The sequence below is a fragment of the Chiloscyllium plagiosum genome, unplaced genomic scaffold (assembly GCF_037043375.1).
Source record: "Chiloscyllium plagiosum isolate Xiang-an unplaced genomic scaffold, Cpla_swu_hap1 HiC_scaffold_10, whole genome shotgun sequence".
In the NCBI taxonomy this organism is placed as follows: domain Eukaryota; kingdom Metazoa; phylum Chordata; class Chondrichthyes; order Orectolobiformes; family Hemiscylliidae; genus Chiloscyllium; species Chiloscyllium plagiosum.
In genome coordinates, this window is record NW_028270148.1 from 66,520,891 (window position 1) to 66,539,825 (window position 18,935).

The following is an 18,935-nucleotide window of genomic DNA, read 5'->3' on the forward strand; positions in this document are numbered from 1 at the left end:
AGTAGATCAGAAATCCCTTCTTTTCTCTATGTTTCATTGAAGCTAAGTGTATTGCAAGAAATAGAGTGTTTTTGGTTAATGACAAAATCCGGTGCGAATTACTTTTGGCCTGAATAAATTGGTCAGCTTGATAACCTCTTTTACACATTTTAGAATGTGGAACAGAAGACAGTGACTATTGACACTTTCTTCCCAGTTATGTCAAAACAGGGGCAAGAAGATATACAAAATGGTGAGCAGAGATGTCATCAAAGCTATTCAACTGCTTTCAATGCCATTTGGTGCTAGGGAAGGAAAGCTTGGAAGCTTAGCAAACAATAAGAATTGACACACAAAGTGGTCAGTTAGTAATTTTTGAATCTGGGTATTTTGCAAACAGCAGGAGGTCACTTGCAGCAACCTGTCTGATGGTGTTTAACCAAATTTTTCACTCCAATGGCTCGGGACTTGGTTTTCCACAATCTACCAGAGCTCCCTTTAAGGGCACCTTGACATTTGAGGAGTTCTGTCACAGACTACCATGATCTGTGGTGCTTTTGAGTTGTCCGATTGCTGATAGGGCTAACAGCATCTGGGGGCAGCCCCACCAAACCCCCCACCCCCTCAAGATTTCGTTGGATACCTTTTAGTTGGTCACTAGGCCAATATATGGCCCCAACTCCAGCTGCCCACCACAGTGGGTGCTGTTAACCAGATTCAGGCCCAATGGCAGGATCTCCAGATAAATGAAAAAAATCATGCCAAGAAATCAAAGTATCAAACATTTGTGCTGTTCCTAGCTAAGCATCTGTTTCTGCAAAGGAGGTTTATTTCTATATTTATGCTGCTGTGTATTTGATGAAATTAAATTGTATATACAATAATAATTATTTAATAATAAACTATAGCATTGAGGATGTATTGTGGTTAATTTACAATCTCAAGCAGTACCTTGTAGGAAGTATCAAATACAGTTGAAGAGGCTCCCAAATGAAGAAAATCAAACTTGGTAGTGGGTGAGCCAGACTGGACTGCTTTTACTCATAATCTGGAAAATACTCTGCCCTGAAGAGCCCTGTTACAAAGAGGGCTGAATAACCAAAGAATTTGGGTTGGGTTTTGAACTAATGCATGATTACGGTGACTGTTTTCAAAACCTGCGATACTTTTCAAGAGCAATTTATTTTATAATTTACTAGTTTGCAATGTTTTCTGGTGTCTACATTCAGGAGGAAGAACATGACAGATTGTGGAATGGGATAAAGTGAAGAATAACTGTGAGAGCCAATTAATGTAGGATCTGAGAAATAATGATAGTGTGCATAGAATGGAGGAAAACCAGGTGGGTATTATTGATTTGTGAATTGCTTATAATAATGGTTGTGTAGGTAGTGATTTGGAACATTAGTGTTTTCTGATATTGGTGCAAGTACCCAACTCATTCAGGTCATAGGGTGAATACTGAAAATCCATGCTGACATTAGTGAGGTAATGAGTTTGATATAAGCAGTGTCCAAATTCATCAGTCACAATTCAAGAATAGCTCATAGCCTCTGACACATATGAGCAGAAAAGAATTAGCATTTAATATAGTTTTGCAAATTATATACTTTATATTGTCAGTAATGGGCGGACTAGATTTTCTTCTGAGCATCAATCCTCCACCTTTGTTTAATATGTGAACAAACCATAAGAAGATAATGCATTTTAAAAAATTAAAATCTCTTTTATGTGTTTAATTCTTTTTTTAATGGAGAAAGCTTTCTGACATTTTCTCCCCTTTTCATCAGATCTCCCTACTCGACTCAAGGACCTCATGGAGAAGATAATGGTCTCATAGAATCCCTACAGTATGGAAGCAGGCAGTTCACCCCATTGAGTCCATGTCAACCCTCTGAAGAGCACACCTCCATCACTGTAACTCTGCATTTCCCTGTCTGTTGGCTCCTGCCACAGGGTGTAAAGAGAAGATTTGGGCAGATTTGCTACAAAGAGCCAGTAGAAAGGATATTCCGTGCATTGGTGTAGTTGTAAGTGATTATTCACTGCATAAGAATTCACAATCCAAATCTATGCTCCATTTTATGCGACCACTGTATAGGGATAACAGGGGCTTTTGACTTTGTTGCATTTTGACACAATGTGTTGTCATTCACAGTGCTCTAGGATTGATGGAGGCAATTTCAGTTTGAGATGAATCAAAAAGTGAAGGTCAAATTTGCTTCCTCACTTTGTGCATATAGAATACCTGGCACCATTTTAAAGTAGGCCTTATCTTAGGCACCCCACATGCCTTTCTGAAATATGCACCATATATATATATATATATATTATAATTCAGATATTGTATCTGTTTTAGATCCCAGCCATCATTTTCCACTGAAATGTTAAGATTGGATCTTGGAAGTTGGGGGAAGTAACAGGGAGATGTGTGAGGAATTGACGTGGTAAAGTGTCTCGATCAAGAAACAAATTCTGGGACTAACGACTTACACTTTTGAGGTGTTTGAAAAAGTCCGACACATGGAGTCATTGAGATGTACAGCCGTCCATGCCGACCAGATATCCTAACCCAATCTAGCCCCACCTGCCAGCACCTAGCCCATATCCCTCCAAACCCTTCCTATTCATATACCCATCCAAATGCCTCTTAAATGTTGCAATTGTACCAGCCTCCACCACTTCCTCTAGCAGCTCATTCCATACACATACCACCCTCTGTGTGAAAAAGTTGCCCTGTATTAGATTAGATTCCCTACAGTGTGGAAACTGGCCCTTCAGCCCAACAAGTCCACACCGACCCTCTGAAAAGTAACCCACCCAGACCCATTTCCCTCTGAATAATGCACCTAACACATGGCCAATTCACCTGACCTGCACATCATTTGGACTGTGGGAGGAAACTGGAGTACCCAGAGGAAACCCACGCAAACACGAGGAGACTGTACACAAACAATCTCCACACAAACAATCGCCCCAGGCTGCAATCGAACCTGGGACCCTGGTGCTGTGAGGCAGCAGTACTAACCACTCAGCCACCGTGCCACCCCTTGTATGTAAAGTATTTTATCACCATCCAAGTCAGTGACCTAAACTAAGCACAGAAAATGCTGGAGAAACTCAGGTTTGGCAGCCTCTGTGGAGAGAGAGTGAAAGAGAGAGAGACAGAGTTAACATTTGAGTCCAATATGATTCTTCTTCAGAAATTGATTGATTTCAGATTCCCAACATCTATGTTGCTTTTATTTTACCTAAATTAAGTGCTCGGTCCCTTACAGATTTAACTGAGGGACTTGGTGCTTATCTAGGACCCTTATTAAAGTTAAGCAACGATGAGAGGGGTAAGCATGACACAACCCAATACTCCCTCTTGTCCTTCTCCAACCCAACCACCACCTACACCATCAAACTGCTGAAGGAAAGGCAACCAGTTTGGTAACTGTGCTCCTCAAATGCCCAATCTCCTTGTGAAAGTACAAGAGGTGCTGTGACAAGGAAAAACCAGAAAAACTTGCAAATGATACAAACTCAGAATTAGAGTCACAGAAGTGCAATGCCTGCACTGGCTCACTAAATGAGTATTGTTACCCGTTGCCAAAATCCTGCTTTTCTCCCCATTCCCTTGCACATTAGTTTTACCAAATAACCATCCAATACCCCCTTTGAGTGCCTCAAATGAACCTGCCTCCAGATTCCACTCTTCCAGGCAGTGCATTCTATTTTGCACTTGAAGCTAGAGTTCATTCACTTCCAAGTACTACTGGTCTCTTACTGACTTATCCTCCATGCAAGTACAAACTATACTAATACCCAGATGTCCAATTATAGGATGGCTTTGGGCCTCTTTGTTGAGACACACTGGCATTTAAAAATGTCCCTAGGCACTTCACAAAAGTGTAACCAGACAAAAATCGAGATTGAACCAAATAAGGAGCTTCTAAGAGGGTTGGTCAAATACATTGTCAGCTGTGTTCTTTGCAAGGGACAGTATTGGAAAAGTACACCTCCCCTTTAAGAGGTGTAATCTGCCTTTAGACTGTGATGTCTCCATTCAATTTCTCACCCTCCCCCAAGGGTTCGCTGCTAATAATAAGTGCTGTAGAGCTGGCAGCTCGCCATGAATATTGTAATGAGGCATGAACTCAATAATGGTTCGAGCCTTGTGACGGTGTCATCAGACGGGCAATGCGGACACCTCCCTGATTTGGAAGGAAGTTGAAAATCATGGCCTATTTGTGGTGAACAAAGGTTAATTAAAAATCTTTAAAACTTAAAACCAACAAGCTTCCCAGTTAAGAGATTCAAATGTATAAAGACAACCGTATATGGAAAATCAATATAAGCTACGATGTTTCTATTTTTATTGCGTAGTAAAATTGTACATTTTGAATGCATGAACAAGACACATTTTAGTTCTGAGAATATAACAAAATATTTACTCATTGGAAGCATTTGTCACACTAGTGATGCTTTGTGCATACGGCCCCCTTGACATTACCCGTGCTCTCCAAGTGGCTGCTGAGACAATATTGGTTAGCTTTCTGCTTTCCTGTGATGGTGGGTCTATTCATGTCTGCATTGGCGTCAGTTCATTTAAATTTACATCAGCTAGTAAATTAGAATAATCACTTAACAAACATTCTCTCTCAGTCCAGTTTTTCTTTCAGTCATGAGTTGTGAGAGAAGCTTGGTGCATTCAAGCAGAAAATATTGCTGTCTAGTTATTTGTCCTCAGGGTGATAAAGGAGGCATTGTCGTGGGACACACTCAGGTCTCGTAGCTGATAGTTGCAGTGCATCACAGCTGTGAAGTGTGCTTTGTTATGTGTCTGAGGATTAGGGTTCAGGACCTTGTTTTCTTGAAATACCAGACTGATCAGAGCCACATATGTTCGGGGAAAGCAGAGGTCTGCAGTTCTCTGTCCACATTTTCACCAGATTATTCTTGGACAGGACTCCAAGAGAATACTCACAGCTCAGAGCATCCAGAAGCTTTCACATGTTACAGGCTTACAATAAAGTTATCCATTGGACATTGTATAGGAATCGTAACATGCAATTGTAAAGCTCCACACCAGCACATTGTTAAAATTTGAAATTTCAGAAACTATATATTACTATATTAAATTTTATTCAGAGTTATCTTAACAGTAACACTTGGAATTTGTTTCCTTACCATTTTTCACTTTCTTTTCTGCACTATTAATCGATTACTTCATCTATTTCTGGTCAGCAGCGGTAGACAATGTTCAGTCCCCAATCCCAACAAACTACTTGGTGAATGGTTCGTGTAATAAATGCAGGTATCCTCCTAGATGATTCCACTGAGATTCAAATCACACCAAGATGAAACCTATTATTCAAAGGAGCATCCCTCCCCCATGTAGAGTGACGGTGTATTAGCTCATTGCAACACAACGTTTTCATTTACTTCCAGATGTCAATTTTGGCCTTAAGTTTAAACTTTGCCTGTTTCCCAATGGTGACTGAATGTGGAAGTGAAAATGAAGAGCAATGCTAGTGAGTTGTGTTGGAGGTTCTTCACGTTATGAAACACATTTGAGTAAGTGTGTACACATGAAAGCTAGCGAGAGCTGTGGTGAAAGATGATCTAGTTGAATCAATCTAACTTTCATCACCAGCAAAAGTGAATGCAGACTCATCGCCCTAATAACCTGAATATATGAATTACTTACAAATTAGAAGCAAAGGTAAATCATTCAGCCCCTCAAATGTATTCTGTCATTCAGGAAGATCATGGTTCTTCTTCGGAAGAGTTCTAAACCGTTGCTGAAAAAGGCTCACTGAACTTGAAAGGTTAACTCTGCTTTCTGTTCACACGTGCTGCCAGAGCTGCTACGTTTCTCTAGCTGTTTCAGTTTTTGCTTCAGATTTCCAGAATCTGCAGTTCTTTGTTTTATTTAAGTGCTTTAATGACTTAGCCAGATCAGTGAATGTGAGTGCAATTTTTGGCTGTTGTGATCATCACACTCCGCACTATCACTCTGCCTTGTCGAGCTTATTCCACCATGTCACCCCTCACTTGCACATTAAATAGCAGCTCAGCCATCGCTCCGTTTCTATGCAATTCCTCACCTCCTCATCTATCAACCACCCCTGTCACTCACGCTGATCCTTTTGCCACTTGATGTTTCTTTTTGACGTTCACTCTCATCAAATCCATAGATGAACATTACAGTCATTCACAGGTTGGTTCATTCTATCCTTGCAAGGTAACAGAGCACAGAATACCAAGGAGAAGAAGAAAACCAGGGATAGCTGACACAAAGTTTACAGCTTAGAATTGAGAGCGAAGGGGAGCTGGAGTTCAGTTGCACTTTAGCCTTCCTGACTAACCGATGTGTTTGGGGTCCACTAGCTACTTGATGACAACTAAATGTCATTGACCAACAGGTCAGAAAATAATCAGTGCTAACAATGCGATTTCAGCAGTGAGTGAAATATGACCATTTTCAGAAAAAAAGATGTTTTATTCATTACTGGGCTCTGGGTGTCACTGGATTGGCTAGCATGCCTCCCTAGGTACTAGTTCCTCATGAGAAGGTGGCAGTGAGCTTCATTCTTGAAATACTTCAATCATTTAGTGTAGGCATTTCATGTAGTTACCACCACCAGTCTGTGAGGAAGTGAGTTACATGATTTTGATGCAGCTACGCTGAAACAACAGTGATATATTTCCAAATCAGGATAGTGAGTAGCTTGGTGGGGAACTTACATATAGTGGTGCTCCCACATAATCTGCTGCCTTTATCTTTCTCTGTGTAAGTGGTCATTGGTTTAGAATGTGCTGTCTAAGGTGCCTTGGTGAATTTCTACAATGCAGCTTGTACGTTATACACACTGCTTCTACTGAGCAGCAGTGATGGAGGCAGTGAATATTTGTGGCTGCTTTGTCTATGATTAGGTTGAACGTCTTCGATTTTATTGGAGCTGCAGTCATTTGGATATGATTTGGAGATGCCGGTGTTGGACTGGGGTGTACAAATTTAAAAATCACACAACACCAGGTTATAGTCCAACAGGTTTATTTGGAAGTCAAGTGTGCGGTGGTGGAAAAGCACAGCAGGTTAGGCAGCATCCAAGTAGCAGGAAAATTAACATTTCAGGCAAAAGCCTTTCATCAGGAATGAGTATAATCCACAACCACCTAATGAAGGAGCAGCATTTCGAAAGCTAGTGCTTCCAAATAAACCTGTTGGACCATAATCTGCTGTTGTGTGATTTTTGATTTCAATTGGATATGTGAGGAGTGTTTCATCATACCTCTGACTGTGTGCCTTGTTGACAGTGGTCTGGCTTTGAAGAGTCAGAGGGTGAATATTGTGTGAAGTTTTGGTCTTCTTATCTGAGAAATAATGTTCTTGCTGTAGACAGAGTGCAGTGCAGAATTATCACGTTGATTGCTGAGATGGCAGGACTGATATATGAGGAGACATTGAGTCACTTCAGTTTGTATTCACTGAAGTTGACAAGAATGAGAGGGATTGTCAGAGAAAGCTATAAAATTCTAATGGGACTAGACAGGTTAGATGCAGAAAGATGTTCTTGGTGTTGTCAAAATCCAAAATCAGAAACCATAGTTTAAGGATAACAGGACAAACCTTTTAGAACTGAGATGAGGAGACATTGCCCCACCCAGAGAGTGATCAACTTATGGGATTCATGACCGCTGAAAGTGGTTGAGGACAAAATGTTAAGTGTTTTCAAGAAGGAGGTGGATGTGGTTCTTGTGGCTAAAGGATAAAAGGATATGAGGAGAGGGTGGGATTAGGGTATTGAGCTCGATGATCAGCCACGGCCATAAAGAATGACAGAGCAGGCTGTAAGGGCTGAATGGCCTACTCCTGCTCCCATCTTCTATGCTTCTATATTACCTGCTGCACACTCCCTAACCTCTCGCTTGCTCTCATGGCGATGGTACATATATATATATGAGTCCAATTCCATTTCTGATCAGTGGTGTCCACCAGGTTGTTGATTGTGGGGGATACAGTGAGGGTAATGCCATTGAATATCAAGGAGCACTGTTTATCTGATGGAGTTTGGGTGATCTTCTTGTTGAAGATGGTGATTGCCTGGACTTGTGTAGCACAGATTTTGCTTGCCACTTGTCAATCCAAGCCTGGATGTTGTCCTTGTCTTGCTGCATTTGGACTGCAGCAGTAACTGATGAGTCACAAGAGGTGCGGAACATTGTGCAATTATTGGCACACATCTCCATTTCTAACTTGAAGATAGATGGAAGGTCATTGATGAAGCAGCTGAATTTGGTTGGGCCTAGGATACTATCCCAGAGGAACTCCTGTAGAGGTGTCCTGGAGCTGAGGCAACCGACCTGCAACAACCACAATGATCTTCCGGTGTGCCGAGTATAACTCCAACCAGCAGAAGGTTTTCTCCCTGATTTTCAATTATTCCAGTTTTGCTAGGGATCGGTGATACCACATTCAGTTAAATGTGGTCTTGAGGTCAAGAGTATTCTCACCTCTGGAATTCAGCTCTTTTGTCCATGTTTGAACCAAGGCTCTAATGAGGTAAGGACCTAAGTGGCCCTGGCAGACCCCAAACCGGACATCAGTGAGCAGGTTATTGTTAAACAATTTGTTTGATAGCACTGTTAATAACAGCTTCTATCACTTTACTAATGACAGATGGTGGACTAATAGGATGGTAACTGGCTAGGTTCAGTGTCTCTGGTCATTGCAGCAGTGGAAATGTAAAAAAATGATACAGAGATGAGGGCCATATCTTACATATAAAATAGCAGCGGCAGGCCATTCAGCCCTTAAAAGCTACTCTGCCATTATGATCATCTAACTCAATACACTGTTCCTGCTTTTGCCCCATACGCTTTGATCCATTTTTCCCTAAGCACAATAACAAACTCCTTCTTGCAAGCATTCCATGGTTTGGTCTCAACTGCTTTCTATGGCAGAAAATTCCATGGACATTATTCTTCTTCATCCATCTTCATCCTCTCCCTCTGCTTTCCGTGATCTCGTCATCCAATGATAATTCTCCCCTTGAAATCTTTGGGAGATGAAGGAGAGAAAGAGTAAAGCTTCATGGTTCACGAGCGGCACAGTGGCAATGGGCGACATGGTGGCACAGTGGTTAGCACTGCTGCTTCACAGCACCAGGGTCCTGGGTTCAATTCCCACCTCAGGTGACTGACTGTGTGGAGTTTGCACATTCTCACTGTGTCTGTGTGGGTTTCCTCCGGGTGCTCTGGTTTCCTCCCACAGTCCAAAAACGTGCAGGTTAGGTGAATTGGCCATGCTAAAATTGCCTGAAGTGTTAGGTGAAGGGGTAAATGTAGGGGAATGGGTCTGGGTGGGTTGCGCTCAGGTGGTTTGGTGTGGACTTGTTGGGCCGAAGGGCCTGTCTCTACACTGTAAGTAATCTAATCTGTAAGGTTCATCAAGGCATTGATAGCTGAATAAATGACATATTCTTGAGCATCTGTGCTTTTTGTAGAATCACCTAAACTCAATTAGAATGCATCACCTTTTCTATGTTGCTCATTACTGATTTTTGGTGGACAACTTGTCTTTTCAGTAATGGGAAGACATTCATTGACATGGTCAAATAGAGGACTAGGCAGTGGATAGTTGCAGAACCTGTTTGCACTGAAGGGATTGGGTGGAGAGAGAGATGGTGAAAAATAGTGACCATGGATCCAATTGTTATACAGTGGTAACTAACTGAACATTACAGCTATAATGGAATCCCTGGCATCCTGGAAACAATGTCAGCAATTTTTGTTGCATTAGGGTCTCCAATGTTCCTGCACTACTTGCTCCTTCTCTTCCTGTTCTTCCAAAGCGACTGATAATACATGGCTACATGTCAAGCAGAGAGAAAGTATCTAGGATGCCACATGTATCTATGACTATCTAACACAATGCATTAAGCCTGTGAAAGCTCTACTATTTTAACAGGTCAGGGAAGCTGAACCTTGCCTATACCCGTTGTTCTGCAGGTAATACTGCACTACTCTGAAGTCTTTTGCTTCTCCTCTTGATCATTGAACTGCACATTTGAGAAAATCTCCAAAGTATAAAAACTAACCTGTCTCCACAAGTACCCTGAACTAAATGTTTCCTAGTGATGAGAAGAAAGCAGCTAAGGGAACTAAATGTTTATGGGAGTATTTGTCTGCCTGTTTTATGAGCCACATGAATTGCCTTTGTGTTCTCACCTTGTTTTCAGGTGGATATTGTTCAAAATGTGATTGCAAAGGAGTGATTTGCACAAGGAGTTTGGTAACACAACTCTCAAGTAGGTTTTTAATGCAGACTGAGGCAAATGCACCCAGGTTAAAGCTAAAAGTCAGTACTATGGAGCAGGCTACTGGACATCAATGTGTTTTTTGGCAACTTAAACACTGTGCCTGCACTTAAACTAACACTCCATTTCAAGTTCAAATTCTCATCATAAATCCAGCACATTATCAAGATCAGAATCCAATGTGCCATTTGCCAACAGAGAAAGCTGGCTTATGGATGGGCAGGCTACTAGATAATTCAGCACCACAGAGGATTGTGGCCAAAGCTTTGTGAAAATCTGAACTGCCTGAGGACAAACATATGAGCACAATTTTTGAATTCATTCACAGGATTTAGGCTAGGCCAGCATTTATTACCCATCACTAATTGTTCAGAGGGCAGTTAAGAATCAACTGCGTTGCTATAAGTCTGGAGTCACATGTAGGCCTGACCACTTAAGGATTACCTTCTCTAAAGCACATTAATGAGCCAAAAGACTTTGTTTTTCCTGACAAGTGTCAATGACTTCATAGTCATCATTAGACTCTTAATGCCAATGTTTTATTCAATTCCAATGTTTTATTGAATTCAAATTCCACCTTCTGCCATGGCAGGATTCAAACTGGGGCCCCTGAACATGACCTGGATTGTTGGATTAATAGGAAGAAGGGCTTATTCCTGAAGAAGGGCTTATGCCCGAAACGTCGATTCTCCTGTTCCCTAGATGCTGCCTGACCTGCTGCGCTGTTCCAGCAACACATTTTCAGCTTGTTGGATTAATAGCTTGGTGGCACCTGTAATATCATTGGGGCCATTGCCTTCCCTTGTTAAATTGTTAAGTAACAAATAGTTCCTTGAGCTGTAGCACTATGAGATATAACATAGATATAAAGGAATCATGCAGAAATTCTGCTCTCATAAAAGTTTCAAGATTGTTCAGGGATGTCTATAGGTTTACAAGCAGCACAATGTATAATGTAGTGGTAACATGCCAAATCCAAATTTACATCTGTAAATGGGGAGGAGCTTGCATAGAAGGAGAGGATGAAATTTGAAACATAAAATTGGTGTCCACGGAGCTATTGTGCTTTTGAAAATGATGGCCAATCCAATTTTCCATGCTCATATGGATCATCCCACTTGGATAGGCAGGCATGTCTTATGGACAGCAGAATTTTGCAGAGTGGGAAGATTGTGACGTCAATCAGTATTAAATGCTGTTTTAGTGTCTCGTCTGCAATTTTGAACATATGTCCTGTTAACAACTTCTCCTGAACACTCACTGTGGAGCACATATGAGGAATATTTCACTAGTTTGCTATTTCAAGGCTTCAGCATGGAACCGTTCAGTGAGATGCTTTTAACCTTCTTTTGCTGTTGAAGACCAAGAGTAAATATTGTGTAAACAGTTGGCAGAGGTGTTCTTGAAAGATGTAGTGCTGGACTTTTCGAAATAGTCCAGAGCAAATCTATATAGTTCCCAATTTTTCCAAATAGTTCAGTGAACTGCCAATAGAAAACATGCTTTTGCTAATAGAGAGTCCCTTTAGTGGCAGTCCCTTTAGGCTGCAGCTTGAGAGGTATGCATCATTAGGAACAGAGTGAGAAAGCTATCTACAGAAAGAGAAAGAGGCAGCTTCTCAGTAGAATCTATAAGCATCTCCTGTATTTGCAAAGCATTGCTCCTGCCTTCATCTTTACCAACAGAAGTGTCTGAGGAAGCTCCAATTCACCAATCTGGTGGCTCACCAAATTGTGCCACCTCCTCCAACCAGAGCTGGAGCCCCAGACCAGTGCTGCCAATGGCTGTGAACATTACCATGGAAATTTCAACTGGCAATATTGTCAACAACATGTAATTCTCCATGCATTGCTGTATCACTGAGTTCAAGGAAAAGAAACTTACCATTATCCCCTTTGAGTAGAGAGAACCTATCAACAGCACGCACAAGGGTTTGGATACAAAGTTCTTTGAAAGCTGCATTACAGATAGACAAGGTGATTAAGAAGGTGTCTAGCATGTTTACTTTCTTTGCTCAGACCATTGCGATGTCATGTTGAAACTTACAGGTCGTTGATGACACCATTTTCGGAGTACTGTGTACAGTTCTGGTCACCCTATGTGGTGAAAGGGTTAAAATTATGTCCCAATACATGTGTGAATCTTATTATGAATATGTTACCGGAATGGAAGGTGTTGCTTAGTCTTGCCCTGTTGTTCGCATGAATATGTTACCGGAATGGAAGGTGTTGCTTAGTCTTGCCCTGTTGTTCGCATGAATGTTTAGATCTCGAAAGAGTATATAAGCTGGGAAAGTCACCAGTTCGGTAGAGTCTGCTCCGGGTTACGTTTAACCGCCGAGCGTGGGTTGTTGGCAACCGCTCTACGAGAACTGACGGCTCCCAGTTCCGGTAACATGTAGAGTGAGTATAAACCAGACCCGTTGTAAGTACGAGACCTGGTTGAGGCGACACTGCGGGGAATAAAATACTCATATTCTAGCAAACTCGTCTCTCAGTTCTTTTCTCCTGGTCTGTGTCAGACTACTCTCCTGCGAACCCGATCCTTGAGAATTTATAAAACATTTTTGGCGTAGTCGGCAGGATCAATCGCAATTGGGGAGAGATTTTGATACAGAACAATGTTTGGGAAAAGGACTAAGAAACCAGAAGAACAAACTGTGGAGGTCCCAACCGTCCCGGGATGGCAGGGACCGTGGCATGACGTGGCAGTTTGTTTGAGGAATGGTGGGGGGCGACCTGAAAACTGGGAAGCCGAGGGCGTAGGAACCCCAGTGTCGCTGCTGTCTACCCTTGAGAGGATCCCAGTCCTGCCGAAGAACCCCTTGCCTGGGGTACAGCGGAGGATGTGGGAAAATGGTGGGGTGCGACCGGAAAACTGGGAAGCCGAGGGCGTAGGAACCCCAGTGTCGCTGCTGTCCACCCTTGAGAAGATCTCAGTCCTGCCGAAGAACCCCTTGCCTGGGGTACAGCGGAGGATGTGGGCAAATGGTGGGGGGCGACCGGAAAACTGGGAAGCCGAGGGCGTAGGAACCCCAGTGTCGCTGCTGTCTACCCTTGAGAGGATCCCAGTCCTGCCGAAGAACCCCTTGCCTAGGGTACAGCGGAGGATGTGGGCAAATGGTGGGGGGCGACCGGAAAACTGGGAAGCCGAGGGCGTAGGAACCCCAGTGTCGCTGCTGTCCACCGTTGAGAAGATCTCAGTCCTGCCGAAGAACCCCTTGCCTGGGGTACAGCGGAGGATGTGGGCATGTGCGGCGGCTTGTAGACAACAGTCAGACAAGCGCCAAAAAGCTGAAGCAGAATTAGCCCTCCTGAAACATGAGCAGGGACTCAGTTCGGGAGATGCCTCTATGTTGAGGCAGGAAATTATGAAGTTAAAGGCTGAATTGACAGCATTAACTGAACTAGCAGGACGAACTATAATGTATCTGTCTGCTAAGAAACGGAAAGAGAAAAGGAAGGTCCCTCGAACCCCGGACCCAGTACAAGTACGGGCGTTTGTAGCCCAGTTAAATAACGGGGATCGGTGGGATATCGATCATTGGGATGGAAACATTTGGGGAGATTCAGATGATCAGTATGAAGATGACCCACCCGTACTCCAGGCTAAACCAGTAGTTAGGAGAAAACAAGTCCAGAGACGCCTCCCGGTGCAGCGGGAAGTAATGTTAGATGGGGAAGGGAATCCCATACGGAATGAACAGGGGGAGGCAATTATGCATGAATTACCGCGGGCTCAGCCTCCTGCGGAATTGGGATTTTGGTCCCGGAAATTGCCCCCGGCAGGGGAACGATACACCCCCTTTGAGAAACAATTGTTATCATGTTACTGGAACTTGGTGGAAACTGAAGCTCTAACTATTGGACATGAAGTGATCATGAGAACAGCTATTCCTATCCTCCCGTGGGTACTCAGTGACCCCACTACCCACAGGATAGGAACCGCCCAAGAGAGCAGCATTATCAAATGGAAATGGTACGTGTCAGAAAGAGTGCGGACTGGACAAAAGGGAGTGTCAGTCCTGCATGAGCAAGTGGCGGAGGCCCCTGAGGAAGGGGAAAAGCGGTTTGAGGTGATTGAGTATAAAGAATCACCCGTCAAGATGGGCAAACGGTATGATGAACTGACCCTGGATGAACAAACCACGGCTTGGTTTGTAGATGGGTCAGCCCAATGGAAGGCAGGACAACGTAGATGGAAAGCTGCCGCTTTTAATCCGAAACAAGGTATAACCCTAGAAGAACTAGGCGAGGGGAAAAGTAGTCAGTGGGCAGAATTAAAAGCAGTACATATGGTGGTCATGCAAGCGGGGGTCATGGGAGTTTATTTGTTTTCTGACTCCTGGTCAGTGGTTAATGGCATGACCCAATGGATGCCAACTTGGCAGGCCAATCAGTGGATGATTCAGAATAGGGAGGTATGGGGTAAACAATTATGGGAAGATATATGGGAGAAGGCTCGACATCTAGATATATATATTACCCATGTAGACGCTCATACATCCCGAAATGATGCGGAAGTTTTACATAACCGATATGTAGACGGCATTGTCCGAGCCATGAGTGTACAAAGGGGCACCTCAGTGGACTTGGCTAGATGGGCACACCTTAAGGCCGGACACTGGGGAGTGCAAGGAACCTTGCAGTGGGCTCGAGATCGGGGAATAGATCTTATGGTAGATGATGTCAAGACTGCAGTAAATCAATGCGAGCAGTGTCAGCATCAACGGCAGGGAGTGCCCCAACATATGATGGGACATATACACCGAGGAGAGGGACCGGGACAGAGCTGGCAAATGGACTTTGTGGGTCCATTACCTTCCTCACAAGGATGTAACCATATATGTACAGCTGTGGACACTATGTCTGGGGTTTTGGTAGCCCATCCCTGTCGACATAACAACCAACAGGCTACCTTACGGTGTTTAGATTTGATCGAACAATTTTATGGATTGCCCATACAGGTCCAGAGTGACAATGGCTCCCATTTCACAGGAGGGATGGTGAAGCAGTGGTGTCATGATAACCATGTGGAGTGGATTTATCACGTGCCCTACCATCCGCAAGCTGCGGGACTTATTGAACGAATGAACGGGCTTCTAAAATCCTCCCTGCGAAAGGCAGGAGGATGTAATAATTTAACAGGTTGGAAGAAACAATTGATTCGGGTAGTAAAGCAAATTAATAACCGTCCATTGGGAAACGGGGTGACGCCCTTGAATCGGATGATACGGGTGTGTGATACCCCAAAGGCACAGCCTATTAAAATGTGGAAATTTGCTAAGGAAGCTAATATTCCCGTAAGGGCCACACCGGCTTCGGCTGGACTGGACTTACGAGCGTTAACTACACAGACTTTGGTCCAACAAAAACCTACGGTGATTAAGACCGGATTAGGATTGATTTGTCCCCCTGGAACCTATGGGCATATCCTCCCGCGATCGGGATTGTCACTAAAGGGGATTGATGTAATGGCAGGAGTAATTGACGCGGACTACCAAGGAGAATTGGGAGTAGTCCTGGTCAACATCACATCTGAACCTTATGTGATACAGAAGGGAGACAGAATAGCACAATTAGTTATTAAACCATGTAACCTTACAACGGTGGAAGAGACGGGAGCTCCCGTTAAGGTTACTGAGCGTGGGACGGGGGGATTTGGGTCTACTGACACTAAGGGTGCCAAGGTATGGGTACGCCAGACAACTGGTCCCCCCAAACCGGCAGAGATCATAGCCCAAGGAAAAGACAGTCTGGTCACCATTATGTATCCTGGGGAATCAGTCTGGAGGAGTGTGCCAGCTCAGTCGTTGGTACCCTTATCGAAACAAAATGTAGGTTGGAAAATTAGTAGTGAGGAACGACAGCAAGATGATTTTAAGTGCGCGGCAAATCAATGGTGTACAATTTTAGATCTCACGAGTGATTGTCAAATGTATACTTGTGTACGATGTTATAAGGGGAGAAATGTAACTTTGATAACCCCTAACTGTACATTGATGTTGAATGCAACGGTGAATATGTGTCATTGGAATATAACCGCTCGTGAATGTGAAAGCTCAAACGGGACACGATGGAACATCACGACTGGAGATGAGATTAGATTAGATTAGATTAGATTACTTACAGTGTGGAAACAGGCCCTTCGGCCCAACAAGTCCACACTGACCCGCCGAAGCGTAACCCACCCATACCCCTACATTTACCCCTTTACCGAACACTACGGGCAATTTAGCATGGCCAATTCACCTGACTTGCACATCTTTGGAGTGTGGGAGGAAACCGGAGCACCCGGAGGAAACCCACGCAGACACGGGGAGAATGTGCAAACTCCACACAGTCAGTCGCCTGAGGCGGGAATTGAACCCGGGTCTCTGGCGCTGCGAGGCAGCAGTGCTAACCACTGTGCCACCGTGCCGCCAGATGAGGACATCTGGATCAGCAATGGAACAGTTATTCAAAACCGGACTCGAATGTTATGGCTGATCTTGGTGCGTCCTAACGTCTCTGACGCGCACCGCACATAGTTGGCTCCCATTATGTCAACTTGTCAGCAGATGGCCCAGGCAGTACTGCACACTGATGTTCACTGGCAGGTGCGGCTGCCGGCTATCCCAGAATGCCAACATAAGAGGAGGCGGCGTGCATGGTATGACACTCTACTGGGAGGTGCAGGAACTGTCATGGGTATCTCAAATGCTATTGACTCTGAGGTAACCCGTACTAAATTATCCAACACAGGACAGGCTACTTCACAAGGGCTGCACACCATCGGGAGATGGATGCCTTCTGTGATGATGACTCAAGAAGAAACAGCTAAAATATTGATGCAATCCCTACAATGGGAACTGAATGTTTGGAACGCTACTCAACAACTGTTTGAAAACATTACAGCTCAGTTAAATTGGACTGCCTGTCATATTCAAATGTTGCACGTACAAATACAGAAAGAACGATTTTTGCGTGTGGTAACATCCCCTAATGTACAAGCGTGGAGGGGAATATGGAATGTATCTGAGAAATTGTGGATGATAACCCATCCAGAAAGAACATGGTGTAATGCAACTATGTGTAGAGGATACTTTGTTACCATGAATGTAACCCACACTGTTACGGTCTGTCGATATTATGTATTACCAGTGATTACATCTTCTGGATATTATTTTCTGAAGACAAGGGGGCAGTGGTTTAGCCCAGATACCAATATTACCTATGATCTGTCCGCTTGTGAACAGACTGATCAGGGAAAAACTTGCCTACTGATGGACAGATATCGGGACCCTTGCTTGACTAAGGGAACGGCCCTGTGCGAATGGACTGTTGAAACTCCAAGGGACATGATGTGGCAGATTGGGCCACACACGCTCTGTGTGGCTACCAATAACCCACATCCTACGCTTCCCACAGTACCGTTCTCGGGATGCCTCTCAAATGTCTATCAGTGGCAATGGCAGAATCAGACCTATCTGTTAACCAATTATAGCAGTGCTCACCACTTTACCAAGGTGCAGTGGAAAGTGCTGATGAATCCTTGGAACATTTCCCTGGATCGGTTTAAGCAAGCATTGGACCAATCCGAGGAGCTTAAGCAGATATTACGAAAGCATCAAACCAATGTCACCAAGGTTACAGTGTCTACCTTTATACATGGACAGGAGGTAGTACACGCTGCCCATGTAGTGGAAGTAGAGTCAGCTCATCATTGGTGGGATATGTTGAGTGGTATGTCCTCCACTGCGGGGAAGTTCCTATTCCCACCCTTATCGATCCTGGTAGGAGTCCTGGTGATCTTAACATGCTGTAATATCCTGACTTGCTTGTATATTTGGCGTGTACGTAGACGCTTGTTGGAAAAAATATATATGGGCATGATGTAACACATGTATTGGGCCAATCAGTGGAATGTGGTGAAAGGGTTAAAATTATGTCCCAATACATGTGTGAATCTTATTATGAATATGTTACCGGAATGGAAGGTGTTGCTTAGTCTTGCCCTGTTGTTCGCATGAATATGTTACCGGAATGGAAGGTGTTGCTTAGTCTTGCCCTGTTGTTCGCATGAATATGTTACCAGAATGGAAGGTGTTGCTTAGTCTTGCCCTGTTGTTCGCATGAATATGTTACCGGAATGGAAGGTGTTGCTTAGTCTTGCCCTGTTGTTCGCATGAATGTTTAGATCTCGAAAGAGTATATAAGCTGGGAAAGTCACCAGTTCGGTAGAGTCTGCTCCGGGTTACGTTTAACCGCCGAGCGTGGGTTGTTGGCAACCGCTCTACGAGAACTGACGGCTCCCAGTTCCGGTAACATGTAGAGTGAGTATAAACCAGACCCGTTGTAAGTACGAGACCTGGTTGAGGCGACACTGCGGGGAATAAAATACTCATATTCTAGCAAACTCGTCTCTCAGTTCTTTTCTCCTGGTCTGTGTCAGACTACTCTCCTGCGAACCCGATCCTTGAGAATTTATAAAACACCCTACAATAGGAAGGATATTATTAAAATGAAGTGGGCTCAGAAAAGATTTACCAGGATGTTGCCAGGAATGAAAAGTTAGATTTTTAAAGTGAGGTTGGATAGGCTGAGACTCTTTTCACTGGAGTGTGGGAGGTTAAGCGGTGACCTTATAGAAGTGCTGCTTGGATGC

At 43.8% G+C, this 18,935-nt stretch overlaps 1 protein-coding gene and 1 long non-coding RNA gene across 3 annotated transcripts in view; both read left to right on the top strand.

The window, feature by feature from the left end:
• The window catches only part of LOC122552890 (uncharacterized), a 40,758-nt gene extending 27,967 nt beyond the window's left edge, over nt 1–12,791 (top strand). For both annotated transcript variants that reach the window (XR_006312542.2, XR_006312543.2), the window contains 2 exons: nt 1,209–1,321; nt 1,770–12,791. This is a non-coding gene — a long non-coding RNA (uncharacterized LOC122552890). The remainder of the gene's footprint in view (nt 1–1,208; nt 1,322–1,769) is intronic.
• Nucleotides 12,792–12,866: 75 nt separating this feature from the next.
• LOC148148973 (uncharacterized) lies at nt 12,867–18,363 on the top strand. Its single transcript, XM_087991725.1, has 2 exons — nt 12,867–16,395; nt 16,819–18,363. The coding sequence occupies exons 1-2, from the start codon at nt 12,910–12,912 to the stop codon at nt 18,166–18,168; spliced, it is 4,836 nt and encodes a 1,611-aa protein (XP_087847851.1). The 5' UTR covers nt 12,867–12,909; the 3' UTR covers nt 18,169–18,363.
• The last annotated feature ends 572 nt before the right edge of the window (nt 18,364–18,935 follow it).

What these genes read in the sequence shown, in the direction of transcription:
- LOC148148973 (XM_087991725.1), top strand. Translation starts at nt 12,910, where the DNA reads ATGTTTGGGAAAAGGACTAAGAAACCAGAAGAACAAACTGTGGAGGTC. An exon ending in CGACTGGAGATGAGATTAGA is followed by an intron (nt 16,396 to 16,818) that starts TTAGATTAGATT and finishes CACCGCACATAG; the next exon opens with TTGGCTCCCATTATGTCAAC.